Source organism: Buteo buteo, chromosome 18 (assembly GCF_964188355.1).
Source record: "Buteo buteo chromosome 18, bButBut1.hap1.1, whole genome shotgun sequence".
NCBI lineage: Eukaryota > Metazoa > Chordata > Aves > Accipitriformes > Accipitridae > Buteo > Buteo buteo.
Genome location: NC_134188.1, coordinates 25,672,236 through 25,685,240, shown reverse-complemented (window position 1 = coordinate 25,685,240; position 13,005 = coordinate 25,672,236). Strand labels below are relative to the sequence as shown.

Genomic DNA, 13,005 nt, shown 5'->3' with positions numbered 1-13,005 from the left:
ATGGTTTGCATTGGAAGGGACCTTTAAAGGTCATGTAGTCCAAACATCATTCCTGCATTCACTCGACAGTATAGACTACAAAGTCTTCCCTGATTTTTGATAGCACAGCTATTAGAAATAGCAGCTGAATGTTAATCTGCTGGAGGTAATAATGATGAGGCTGGCTAGCTCGTAGATCTGCTTGGGATCAGCATCACTTCCCTCCTTAACTTCAGAGCATTTGATGATCTCACCTTGTTTTCCTTCACTGAACTCTAGAGGACACACCTGCTACAGTCCCCAAGCAATATGGTGTGCATTTGGCACACAAATAGCAATTGCAAGAAAAAGAAAGGTATGAAAGTAAATTTTAACTAATACCAGCTCCCAGGGGTCTTACGTGTTTTGGATGTAACTGGGATTGTGTTGGTGATTGCTCTGCTTCAAGCTGGATGTGCAAGGGGCTTGATTTTCATTTTGCTAAACTCAATAAATGTTGTTGAAAGAATCTGAAAAAGGGTTCGATTTAAATAATCAAATATGCATCTTTGAATATTTTTTCTCTATTCCCCATGAGCCTAACTGAGTGTTTTGAAGAGCTGGTCGAGAAAGAAATTATGGATGCAAGTGGCAAATAAGGCACTTCCAGATGACTGGAGAACCAGGAGCCAAACAAACACCCTATCTGTTGCTTGTTTTCTTACAGGCCAAAATGTTGAGATTGGGCAGATGTCCAAAAAGCCCTTGCGACAATCCATGTGGAAGGGGGAGGATTTCTGTAATAAAAACACTTCTGTTCACTCAATGTACAGATTGTTTCTGGAGTGTCTTTGAAACAGAGAGGTTGGAGGGAGGGAAAGAAATTAAAAGGCTCATTTGATTATTTTTTTGCTTAGCGCTAAGCCAGCCTGCTTCCAAACCCTTCTCGTGAAATGAAGACCTTTGATGTACATATTGTGGACCAGGTGGTCAGGAGAACAAAGTAAAACAGTGAAGGTCGGCATTGGTGCAGGAACCATTTTCCAAGCACTTCACAAATGTTAAAAAGGATACAGAGCAGGGATGCTGAACAGCAGAAAAATATGTAACGTGTCTGGAAAGATTCAAGACAGGCTTTTTTTGCTACTTCTCAGAAAACTGACTTTCAAAACATTTGCAAACAAGAGTTTGTTCTTTTGGGGAAGAGGTGTTGGAATGCCCAGAACAAAAAAAACCCAACCACCCCAAAAACATGGGAGGAAGGTGTGGAGCTGAGAAAACAGAGGGGAAAATATTAATTTGCCAAGAGGCAGTGACAACTTTTTTGACAGAAAAGTACATTTCACATCACAGAGGTTTTTTTCAGCTACAGTAACCCTGACAACACATTTCACAGTAAATTCATTTGAGGGCAAAGAAAAAGAGTGCTTAATGCAGACACATGTAATGGAAATGTCAGTTCAATCCATCAGGATTGCTGAAGCTGGCAGCAAAGCTCTGTGCCATGAAGTGTACAATCACTAAAATATTCATGTTTAACAATGGGCCTCTCGGAACGTAAATACCTGCTTCTCCTGCTTGCCCCTCCGCACGCCTCCCATTTGTACCCATGAGCTCAGAAACCTCATCACTGGAGGCCGAAGCACGTGTTGTTTGCCCACGTCCCGGGTGCTGAGCTCCCCTAAGGACAGCAGGTCCCGGGGTGGGGATGGAGGGAAGGAAAGTGGTTCCCTGTGCCCAAATCTGGGAGGATTTGGTTGTGATGAGAAGGACACGCTCATTGCGGGTCAGTCCATGAGGTGCCTGAAAGCTTCAGCAGAAAGAAATGCCAGAGCAGCGGCCTTGCATCACGGCACTCATCCCATTACATGACCTGTTTCTTCCATGCACTGGGAGAGCAGAAACTTAAGAAACGTATTTGGGCTCTGTATTCTAGAAAGACTAAAAATAGAACTTTTATGACACTGGAAAACATTATTTGGTGCATATAAAATATCAGTATCAGATTTGGACATCTTGATGTTATCATCAGAGCTGGGTGGGAAACTGTTTGCCTATTCCAAGACAGGGTTGGAAATTTTGTCCTGTCTTAACTTGAGCAGGAAAATAAAAATCTGTTACTATGTCACGAAGCAACTGTTCAAAAACTAGATCAGTTCAAGATAACAATTTCAAATTAAGATCTTCCATTTTGGTTTTGACTCCTTAATTTGTCTTTTCCATTTTTTAATCAACAGTTTCACTTAACTTGAAAAGGTTGAAAATCAAAAAGGAATTATTCTTTTCGGCTATTTTGGAATTTGTCTTTTAGACAATTTTGAGAGCTGTTTACATTTCTGCTGAGAAATCTCTCAAGCTCTACTCTCTCCCATAAACAAATTCAGTTTTGACAAATGAGCATTTTCTGATAGGAAAAGTTATCTCAAAGTATTCCCTGCCAGCCTTAATTATCAGAGTGAGGCCAGCACACACGATCTTAGTCTTCATCTTTTGGCATATTTTACTTCCCTCATGGCATCATCTTCTCAGCTCTGGAGAAAACAGCTTTTCATTAAAAAAAATACAATCTAATCCTTATGATTATTGCAGAAGAACCTGAAAGCACGAATCTTAATGGCTAGAAAAACAAGTGGAATAGAACAAGCCAGGATTTTTATTTTGTAACATTTTTTTGCTATTAAGCCAATGTCATAACTTAGGGGAATGCAAATATCGTTGCATATGGGAAAGCTGTGATAGATGTAGCAGAAGCATTTAAAAATTAATTATAGCTCCTTAGGAAGTATGTACATTTGATTTCTGATTGTGTCACCTGGTTTTCCAGTGGGAAGTATACAAGTATACAAGTCCCACCAAACCAGTCCTCTCAAACATTATTACCAGTGTTGCACAAAGTATGAATATAGGAAGGACATTTAAGCTACAGAATGGTTTTCTGTAAAAAAAACATTCATAGAGCTCATGTTACTGCCATTTTACAAAGTCCTGGGGGAAGCAGTTCAGAGGTTGTGTCAAGCTGTGGGATAGGTATGCCCTAAAATCTGGCCTTTAAGTCTAACGCACTTGCTTTTATTGACTTTTAGTAGAAACTGTTAATTCTGTGGGCCAGATTAACTTTGAACTACATGGTTAGTGTAGAATCATAGAATCGTTTAGGTTGGAAAAGACCTGTAAGATCATCAAGTCCAACTGCTAAGCTAACACTGCCAAGTCCACCACTAAACCACGTCCCTAAGTGCTGAACACAGTATTTGAGACGCGGCCTCACCAGTGCCCAGTACAGGGGACGATCACTTCCCCAGTCCTGCTGGCCACACTATTTCTGGTACAAGCCAGGATGCCGTTGGCCTTCTTGGCCACCTGGGCACATCACTGGCTCATAGTCAGCTGGATTTTGACCAACACCCCCAGGTCCTTTTCCACCGGGCAGCTTTCCAGCCACTCTTCCCCAGCCTGTAGCGCTGCGTGGGGTTGTTGTGACCCAAGTGCAGGACCCGGCACTTGGCCTTGTTGAACCTCGTACAATTGGCCTCGGCCCATCGATCCAGCCTGTCCAGATCCCTCTGTAGAGCCTTCCTGCCCTCCAGCAGATCAACACTCCCGCCCAACTTGGTGTCATCTGCAGAGTTACTGAGGGTGCACTCGATCCCCGTGTCCAGATCATTGATAAAGACATTAAACAGAACTGGCCCCAGTACTGAGCCCTGGGGAACACCACTTGTGACCGGACACCAACTGGATTTAACCCCATTCACCACCACTCTTTGGGCCCGGCCATCCAGCCAGTTTTTTACCCAGCAAAGCGTGTGCCCATCCAAGCCAAGAGCAGCCAGTTTCTGCAGGAGAATGCAGTGGGAAACAGTGTCAAAGGCTTTACTAAAGTCTAGGTAGACAACATCCACAGCCTTTCCCTCATCCACTAAGCGGGTCACCTGGTCATAGAAGGAGATCAGGTTGGTCAAGCAGGACCTGCCTTTCATAAACCCATGCTGACTGGGCCTGATCCCCTGGTTGTCCTGTACGTGCCGTGCGATGGCACTCAGGATGATCTGCTCCAGAACCTTCCCCGTCACTGAGGTCAAACTGGCAGGCTTGCAGTTCTCCAGATCCTCCTTCCAGCCCTTCCTGTAGATGGGTGTCACGTTTGCTAACCTCCAGTGAACTGGGACCTCCCCGGTTAGCCAGGACTGCTGATAAATGATGGGAAGTGGCTTGGTGAGCACTTCCACCAGCTCCCTCAGTGCCCTGGGGTGGATCCCATCCAGCCCCACAGACTTGTGTGTGTCTCAGTGGTGTAGCAGGTCCCTAACCATTTCCCCTTGGATTATGGGGGCTTCATTCCGCTCCCCGTTGTTGTCTTCCAGCTCAGGGGGCTGGGTACCTGAAGAACAACTGGTCTTACTATTGAAGACTGAGGCAAAGAAGGCATTAAGTACCTCATCCCTTTCCTCATCCTTTGTCACTATGTTTTCTCCCCACATCCAATGAAGGATGGAGATTCTCCTTAGATCTCCTTTTGTTGCTAATGTATTTATAGAAACATTTTTTATTGTCTTTTAAGGCAGTAGCAGATTAAGTTCTAGTTGGGCTTTGGCCTGTGCTCTGAAATGGCTGACTGTAAAAAAAGGTTTAAGTTGCTGTTGCCATTCTGCTAAAACAAATCTGTATGCCATTTGTTTAGTTGCAAATAAATCTCTAGGCAAAACTGTGTAAACAGCTGCCCCTCAACAAAAAGAAAGGTTATCAGGACATTAATTGGTAGCTAAACTTGGGATATCTGAGGGAACGAAAAACTGGAAGCAAAATAAAGAGAACAAACACGAAGGAAGAGAAAAGGAAAAAGGTTTGGGAATTACAATTTCCATCTATGCTAATGAATTAAACATGCCCTGGACATAGGGGTCAACTGGCAACGAAAAGCTTGTGTCCATTATATTAAACACTGGAGAACTTCATAGCGACCAGGATACTGAGAGAGAAGAAACCTATTCACTGACGGCAAGCTTGTGCATACGTTAATTAATTTAAATGTCCTACCTGTCATGTAACATTTGATATCCTGAGAGTTGCTAATAGGGTTGTTGTTTTTGAACATATACAGGTTGAAAGGCATTATGTTATTGCTACTCAGATGCTTCCACATATCATGGTCTGGACTCGTCCACCGACCCGCTAGCACATCGTAGTCTCTCCGTCCCATGTGGATAAGCTTTGTGAGGGGGTCATACAGTCCTCCGTGGTAGCCGATGATGATCTGGAAGTTGGGATTGGTGTCCATATAGATCTCCCCATATGCTGTGTACAGTATCTGCTTGATCATTAAGCCAGTCCCACTGAAGACAGCCAAAGGAGTGCCAATGTTATCACAGGCTATGTAGAATTCATCACCGCTGCTGAGCTCCATTGCAAAGAGGTGGCCTTGGAGGTCGTAGTAGAGGGAGGTGATCTCGGAGCTCGAGTGGTTGTATAAATGGGTGACCTTGGTTGGGTTGGTCAGGTCTGCGTAGAAGAACTGCAAGTGATGGCCATGGCTGGTTTTGCTAGAGACTCTCCTTCCTAGGCCATCATAGCGGTATTTCACACTCCACCCACTCGCTTTATTGTAGGCTTTGACGAGCAGACCAGCTGAATTGTACTCAAAAATGTCATTGCCCCTTTGCTTCAGGAAGCCGTCTTCATCCATTTTGTACTGCACATCCCCCAGTCTAGTAATCCTATCCCTGAGGTCGTACCTGAGCGGTGTAAGGCGGGCACTATTCCCCGGACTCAACAAATGGAGGTTTCCGTTTAGGTCGTAGCTGTAACGCCAGAGTGGTTTGTCATTGATAGACACTGTCTGCAACTGGCCGTCAGCATCATATTCATATGAGTACCTAGTTGTGTTTGCGTAAGGGCCAACCTTCAGCTCTTTCTTAACCACTCTGCCCATGTTGTCATACTGCACAGTCATCCAGTACATGAGCGACCGGAATATCTCGTACTGGACCTCCTTCATCCTGCCATAGGCATCAAAATGTTTAGTGTGAGTCATGACAGCAGTGGTGATAATCTGGTTGATATCGTAGTAAATGACTCCGAATTTACCAAATTGCTCAGTTTTGCCTGACACATCATCGTACCTGTAGAGATCAATGGGTAAAGGTGTCTCGTTGATGACTGCTTGCATGCTGGTCACCCGAAAGCTGTTGTCATAATTATAGTCAAAGCGTGCATTCACCATGCCTTCCTCAGTGAAGCGGAAAATTTGTCGATCAATGAGGGGTCCTATCTGTCTGTATCTGATTGTACACGTGAACCCTTCATTCTGTAAGTTTATGGTCTTCAGCATGCCAGCGGTTTCGTCGTAAGTGAAACTGATCTTTGTGGTGTCGTAGAGCATCTCGGCTAACTTGGACAACTTTCCATACTTGTAGATGACACGTCTCCCCGTGCCCAAGTACAAAGTGTGGAGGAGCTGCTCATCCTCTGTGAAATCCTGAATTACCGAGGCGTTGCCTTCTGGTGGCCGGTAGATGTTCCTGTAGTAACCAATGGAACGAATGGTTTCTAAAGTCTGCCGGGCAACGTTGGGCATGGTCACTGATGACAACCGGTCATTCTTATCAAACTCAAAGATGTACTGTCTCTGGCTGTGAAGGAGCAGCACCATGGACTGGATGGGAGGGAGAAAAGTATAGATTATAATCCTGGTTTTCAGGCAAAATTGTACTCAGCTGTCACAAAACCTTCAAGATTCTCCAATACAAAGAGCAGGGAAAGTGAGATAAATCTCTGCACCCGTAGGATTAAATGGTGAGAGGTATGCAGCTGCACGGCACATTGAGTATCCCCAAGTAGGAGTGGGTCAGAGGAAGAAGCAGTTAATGCAGTGAGGAAGGTCTAAGTTCAGAATGCTCAGTTGCTCAAATCAATACACTGTAGCTAGCTGTCTCTACCCAAATTCCCCATGCCAATAGCTTTTACAGACTAAATAAATAAAATTGGTAGAGCTACTTAAACAATGCTTGACAAACTATCCCCCAACACCTCCCAATGCCCAGTTAATGCATCGTGTTTCCATATCTTCTATTACTCTCTTACTGCAAACTTCTGCATGCATGCTTATTTGTTCTGGGATTTTTTTTGAATATAACAAACAATCCACATAGATTCTGTAATACAAGGAGCAAATCAATACTTTTTGCTTTTTAAAAGCTATGTTACTGTAGTTTCCTTGAACTGTTGCAGGGATAGGCTCTATAGAAAACTCAGCAATAAAAAATTCCAGCCCCAGGTATGCAGCACATGGATCTACAGGACATGATGATCTACAGTGTAATGATGATGGTAATACCTAGGAGAATTTAAGTCCCATGCCAATCTATGGAGTGCAGACTGCAGAAAAGACTGCAAAGTGTGCTACAACAGTCTGTCTGGATTCATGCCTCACACTTTTTAATTACATGTATCTGCTACGAAGCAGGAATGGGCCACGCGAAGAAGGCAGGATGTCAGACTGTACAGGTGGTTTTTACATGGAAAATCCTACTGGAAAGTCCTACTGTTGACTCCTCTGACTTTACCTGAAGATATTTTATATTGCAGCTAGCTCAACAAAGGAATGTTGTGCTTAAAAAATCAAATGCCAAAGCTTCACAGCATTAAGACATGCTCTCAGTGTGACTGGGAAGAAACTTCTCAGGCTATTTTCAACTGCTCTTTGGTGGTCTGGCATCAAAGTTACTATGTGCACCTTAGTGCAGGCAGAAAAGGAGTATTGGACCATAAGAAAGGAGCGCAGCTGTACTGAAGTCAAAGGGGTAAAGCCCATTTGCACCAAATGCACCATCTCTGAGCGATAAGAGGATTCTTACCTTCTCCAAGTAAGTGTAGCTCCATGATTTGCCATCAGCAAAGATCCTGGATGTAATTCTGCCGGACTGATCGTACTCCATCCTTTCCGACATCGTGCCCCTCTGAATCCCTGCAATGTGTCCTCCTGGGGAATAGGTGACGTTGACCCCGTTCAGTCTGCTGCTGGGTGACCAGAGACTGGGCCTTCCCGCCTGGTCGTAGAGGATGCGGAGCGTGAACTTGCGGTGGTCATCGTAGATTTTCTCTGTCCTTGTCACACGATCAAAGTCGAGGGACAGCAGGTTTCTGTTGTGAACCTACAGGAAAGAGATGGAGAATTAGGAAGCTGGGAACAGTTTAAGTTACAAAGACTAGCCTTGTTTCTCCAAACACCTCTTTAGACCACACTGGAGAGAATCCAGCTGTTCATTGCCTCTGGATAGGAGGCAATTTTCAAAGCAAAGAGTTGTCCTAACATTGCTTCTGTTAACTTCAGTGAGGAGAGAGGCAGAAAAACAGGGTACTTCTGAAACACCACCACGGTGAAGGAATATTACCCATATCCCAAACCTAGGCTTAGGAGTGCTACAGCAGATATGATTATAGACCTACAGCAGATATAATGACAACTTGTTGCAAGGAATACTTGCAAGGTACTCTGCTTATCAAACCTAGGATATATAGCCTTTTGCTTTCATGCACATCAAAAAGTAATACTTGTAGAAAAAAGACTGATGTTGTGTCAACACAGTGGAAAACAGTTTTTCTCTGAGTTTACTGAATATACTGCAGGCACTGGAGGTTAAGCCTTTCTCCTGAGATGAAATAAGGAGGCCTTGACCACTGTAGATGTTACACAGAGCAGGAACTTTTCTGTGAGAGCTGGAGTTTTAGCTTCATTGTCCTGGGGTTATTTGGTGTTGCATAATTACACTCCTGTTACCTCCACTGCCTCTGCGTTTCCAAAGATCAAAGGTATCTACTTCAAAGGCAGGAGCAGGAATACATTTTGATTCAGGGATTGCAGTGCACAGCAATACAAAAAGGAGCTGGTAATACAACTCATGTTTAGCCGCATGTGCAAGGAGACTTACAAAGCCACATCATCACAGCAGTAAAGTACTCAGCAAGGACAAAACCCCCACATTCCCAGTATGAGCTTGCTGGTGAAGACAGCTCTTTCTCCATCCCACCAGTTCTGAACCTCTTTCAGCTGGGGAACCCCTCCTTCCTAGAAGGTGCAGATTCTCCTCGGATGAATTTCAAACTCCAAAAAGCTGACGTGGTTTTCAGTTCCCTTTGCAGTCCTTCAGCTGCAGCCAATAAACCAGGGTTTGCAGGTTGCTGCAAGGTCTTCAGACTGCAAATTAAACACGCTGCCTTATTCTTCTCTGGGTAAAGCTGACACTCCTGACCTGAGCACTGCTCTCAGCCCTGGTCCAGCTTTGATCTTGGCCATTACTTTAGGGTGTGTGATTGAATTCCCGCTATATTTTGAGGGATGTGGGAGCACCTGAGAGCTAAACAGCAAGAGAAAGGATGTGATAACGCCAATGGAGAAGGGGCTGCTCAGCCCTGGAGGGACGGGAGAGGGAAGGGCAGGACCACTGCAGTGCTGTTGTGCTGCGTGGGCAGATGGCTATGCTGAGACCTGGAGAATGGGGACACTGCAAAATCAGAATTGAAAAGAAAGCACCTCAGGTGCTGGGGTTGGAAGATGCAAAAGCACAGCTGAGAAAATGGGGAAGCGATCTGAGGGTGTGTGTGGCCAGCCAAGACAGAAGGAATAAACAGTGCCATGATGTTAAGTGTGAAAAAGATGTTAGAGGAGGCAAGTGCAAAAATGATTTTCAACTTATGAATAACAACGCTAAAAGGCAGGTATGACTCGAGGAAAGAAATGTCATGGAAAGGTAGATAACGCTCCAATTAAATGTGTGTAAAATAGAATGTAAATGGGCTGTGGGAGAAAGAGGGAATCAGCCAACAGCCCACTGTAACAGGCAAGCTGGGAAATAATTAAAAAGGTATCAAAACTCTAAGTACAGATGCACACATGTAACTAACAGAGCAATTTGATATCTCATAGGTGCTTGCTTCTATAAATAGAGAAACAGAAATGGCAATTGCTTGCAAAAAAAAAAAAAAGCAAAGCAAAGCAGGAAGGAATAGCTTCTCTGCCTTCCATTTATTCACAGAGCAGCTCCAGCCTGGCAGCTGCAGCTTCTTCTGCTACTGGTCTCTGCCAAGAGAGCTGGAAAGAGCTCTGCCAGGGCTGGGACAGTAATCCAGGCTGAAAGTGGCCTCCCTAATCCGTACGCCAGCAGCAGCGCTATTCACTGTGCTGGAAGGACCAAGTAACAGGTCCCTGGATAGCTCTTAAACTCAGTCCAAATCTCTGTATCCCATTACTGGTGCCCTAAGTCATTCCACCCTCCCCATGCTCTGGCAAGCAATTTCTGTGGGACTAGTTGGAACTAGTCTCCCTTTTCATGACTTTTTTTTTTTTTATGATTTGTTTTCTGCTGCTCTCTTGGTGTAATCTCTCTTCTCTCCGAGAAGTGCTGCAGTGCCAACAGCTGCCCCTGAAGGTGATGGGTGAAGTGAACCCTACCCTGCCAGATAGCCTCTAAATGGGGCCTCAATCTTTTTCATCCGTGTTCAAGGGCATGCCTTGAATAGAAGTGAATTTTCTGCAGAAGCACTGACAGGGCTGCAGGCTTCAGTCCAATAACTGTGTTTTATAGTGAGCAGCTAAATAAGGTGCCATCCTACATCCCGGAGTCCTTATCCTGGAACAGGGTCTGAAAAGCTCCTGCAAAAAGCTTTTGCCCCTCAGAGCGTTTGGCAAGGCTTGTGATCAGCACAGGATCGAGACAGGGTAAATTTAAATCCACAGTTCATAATGTACTTGATGTCCCCTCTATAATGTGTGAGAGACTAAATTTAACTCCAAATTCATGTTCCACAGTTCTTTATTCAATCCCTTAGCTTGCTCTGGAAAAGCAAGGGCATAAACACACCACCATCCCTGATTTCTCCAATGCTTCCTATGGAGATCCTTTAGCTTAAATTGTAATTAAACAACATGCATAGATCTCCCTGGGAGCACAAGAGCACAAAAAGGGAAGATTTCTCATGAAAACACGCTGGTAACCTTCAGCAGAGGAGGGCAAACAATAGTTCTGCAATGAGAATTCCAGGAGCCAACAACATCCATGTGACAAATGGCTGCCTACAAAGCAATTTCCCTAGAGAATTGCTAAAACCGTTGGGGTGGCCATATCCAGACCTCGATACCTTGCAGAAATTGTGGAGATGATGCTGAACCGTCCTCGTTAGTCAACACACCAGGAATGGTTAGCAGCAGAACCCAAGAGACCTCTCCGGTCATGTTGGCTGTGGGGAGTGTCTCGGACACAAGGTCTTGATGCCACCATTAACCTGCTGCAAAGTGACTTACAACAGGAGTTTCCATGGTTAAATAAATAAAAGATCTGAGCCAGCAGCTCTGTCTCTTTTGGCTGTCCTATTTGCTCCACTGTCAGAGATTATTTTACATCCTTCTTTATTGAAAAACTCGAGTTTGTTAAAAAAAAAAAAAAAAAGAAGGAGCTCTGTTCCTTGGAGCAGAGTTTGCCTAATGCTGTCACTGCAGATGGACTCTGTGTTGCTGTTGGCCAGTGATGGGTTGAATTCATAGCCAACCTATTTGTGGAGATATCTCACTGCTGGGTGGGTGGATCAGAACATCACAACTTTCCATGGGGTGTGTGGGATAGGAAAAGGGACAGGGGCTGCTGTAACATATTTGTGCTGCTTTACAGCTGCCTGGCCAAGCGCAGAGCCAGCTCAGCACTGATGGGACTGGGGAAAAGGCATCAGGGCTGTCCCATTTCCCCTCATCCATGCAGATATCCCTGCCCTGTGCCTTATCCCTGCAATAAAGAAACACATGCGTTGTATTATTTCCTAGGGAGGATCAAGGAGGCAGCTGTGAAACTGGCCTCATCGTGCTGGGATCTGGTCAAGCTCATGGCAACAGGTTGTCAGTCTCCAAGAACACCCTGCAACCGTGGGAGGAAGAGCCACAGCTCATGAAATGTGGATCCATGCAATGGCAGCAGAAAGAATGCTGGTTTCAGGGGAACTCCCTCTTTTATAGTGGCCAGATCCTGTTCTCGTCATCTCAAAGGCTTCATGGAGTGATGCTGCAGCCTCTCTGGGCGTGCTTTTTCCCCACGTAGCACCATGTCTTTGCTGCTGTCTCATGCAAGGAAGTGGGGTGAGGGGAGAGGGAAAGTAGTGATTTACTCACATATGGCAGAAAATGATAACATTTCCCAAAATGAACAAAAACGTGTTGAACTTAACTTGCCTAAGTTTCTCCCTTGCCAGGGAAAGCAGCAATTACTGGTAAGAGGGAAGAGGAGAACGTGACACACAGAATATGTTAAATGCCGGGCAATCCCCAGGGAGGCAATTAGCACCTTGCAGGTTTATGTCTTAGGGGTGCAAATGCTGCCATGCAGGTACAGACAGGCAGCTTAAAATGTCTTGTACACCCTCAGCTACTTTGAACCCCTGAACAGAGCCATAACTGAGTCCTTCAACCATGTAAGATGCTCTTCTGCTTTACTAGAAGGGCCTCGATAGGCTCAGAATGTGAATAAATGCTGGCAGATTTATAGGGACACAAGTAACCAGCCTGAAAACTCATTTTGGAAGTGTTTTTCCAACTGCAGTACAATATAAAACAAAGACACATTGTGCGTTTGAAGCTACTGTCAAAATTTTGGAAGATAAAACTGACATGGGCAGCTGAGCTGCGGCTAAATGAGTGGAAACTGCTTTGAACACCAAATAGCTGTGACACAGCTGCAGATTTCAGAAGGCTCTCTCCTTTCAGAAAAAGACCTGTCTGATAATTTCGTTGGTTATTAAAATAAATTAAAAAAAAAAAAACCACAACAAAAAACCCAGGACAAACCAAGCAAGAAGGGTGATGCCAACTGATCTGTAGACATACAGCAGTTCCCACTGAAGGAGCAACTTCAGCTTTCACTACTGTTTGCAGTTTTTCTCCTGATAACAAAATATGAGGCTATTGCTGCAAGGGGAAAAGAGCAGAGGCTGGGCTGGGGAGGGTGAAGAGCAGTACTTGGCAAGTGTGAGCAAGGAGAGACGGGAGAAATCACACCAAGGTGGCAGGGG

The 13,005-nt window shown here is 44.7% G+C and overlaps 1 protein-coding gene across 1 annotated transcript in view; it reads right to left on the bottom strand.

Annotated features, from left to right (window-relative positions):
- TENM4 (teneurin transmembrane protein 4) overlaps nucleotides 1-13,005 on the bottom strand; it is a 598,102-nt gene that overhangs the window by 16,425 nt on the left and 568,672 nt on the right. The window contains exons 30-31 of the mRNA XM_075050174.1: nucleotides 7,812-8,108; nucleotides 4,996-6,610 (exon numbers count right to left, since the gene is read on the bottom strand). Of these exons, the coding sequence (XP_074906275.1) occupies nucleotides 4,996-6,610; nucleotides 7,812-8,108 (1,912 nt within the window). The remainder of the gene's footprint in view (nucleotides 1-4,995; nucleotides 6,611-7,811; nucleotides 8,109-13,005) is intronic.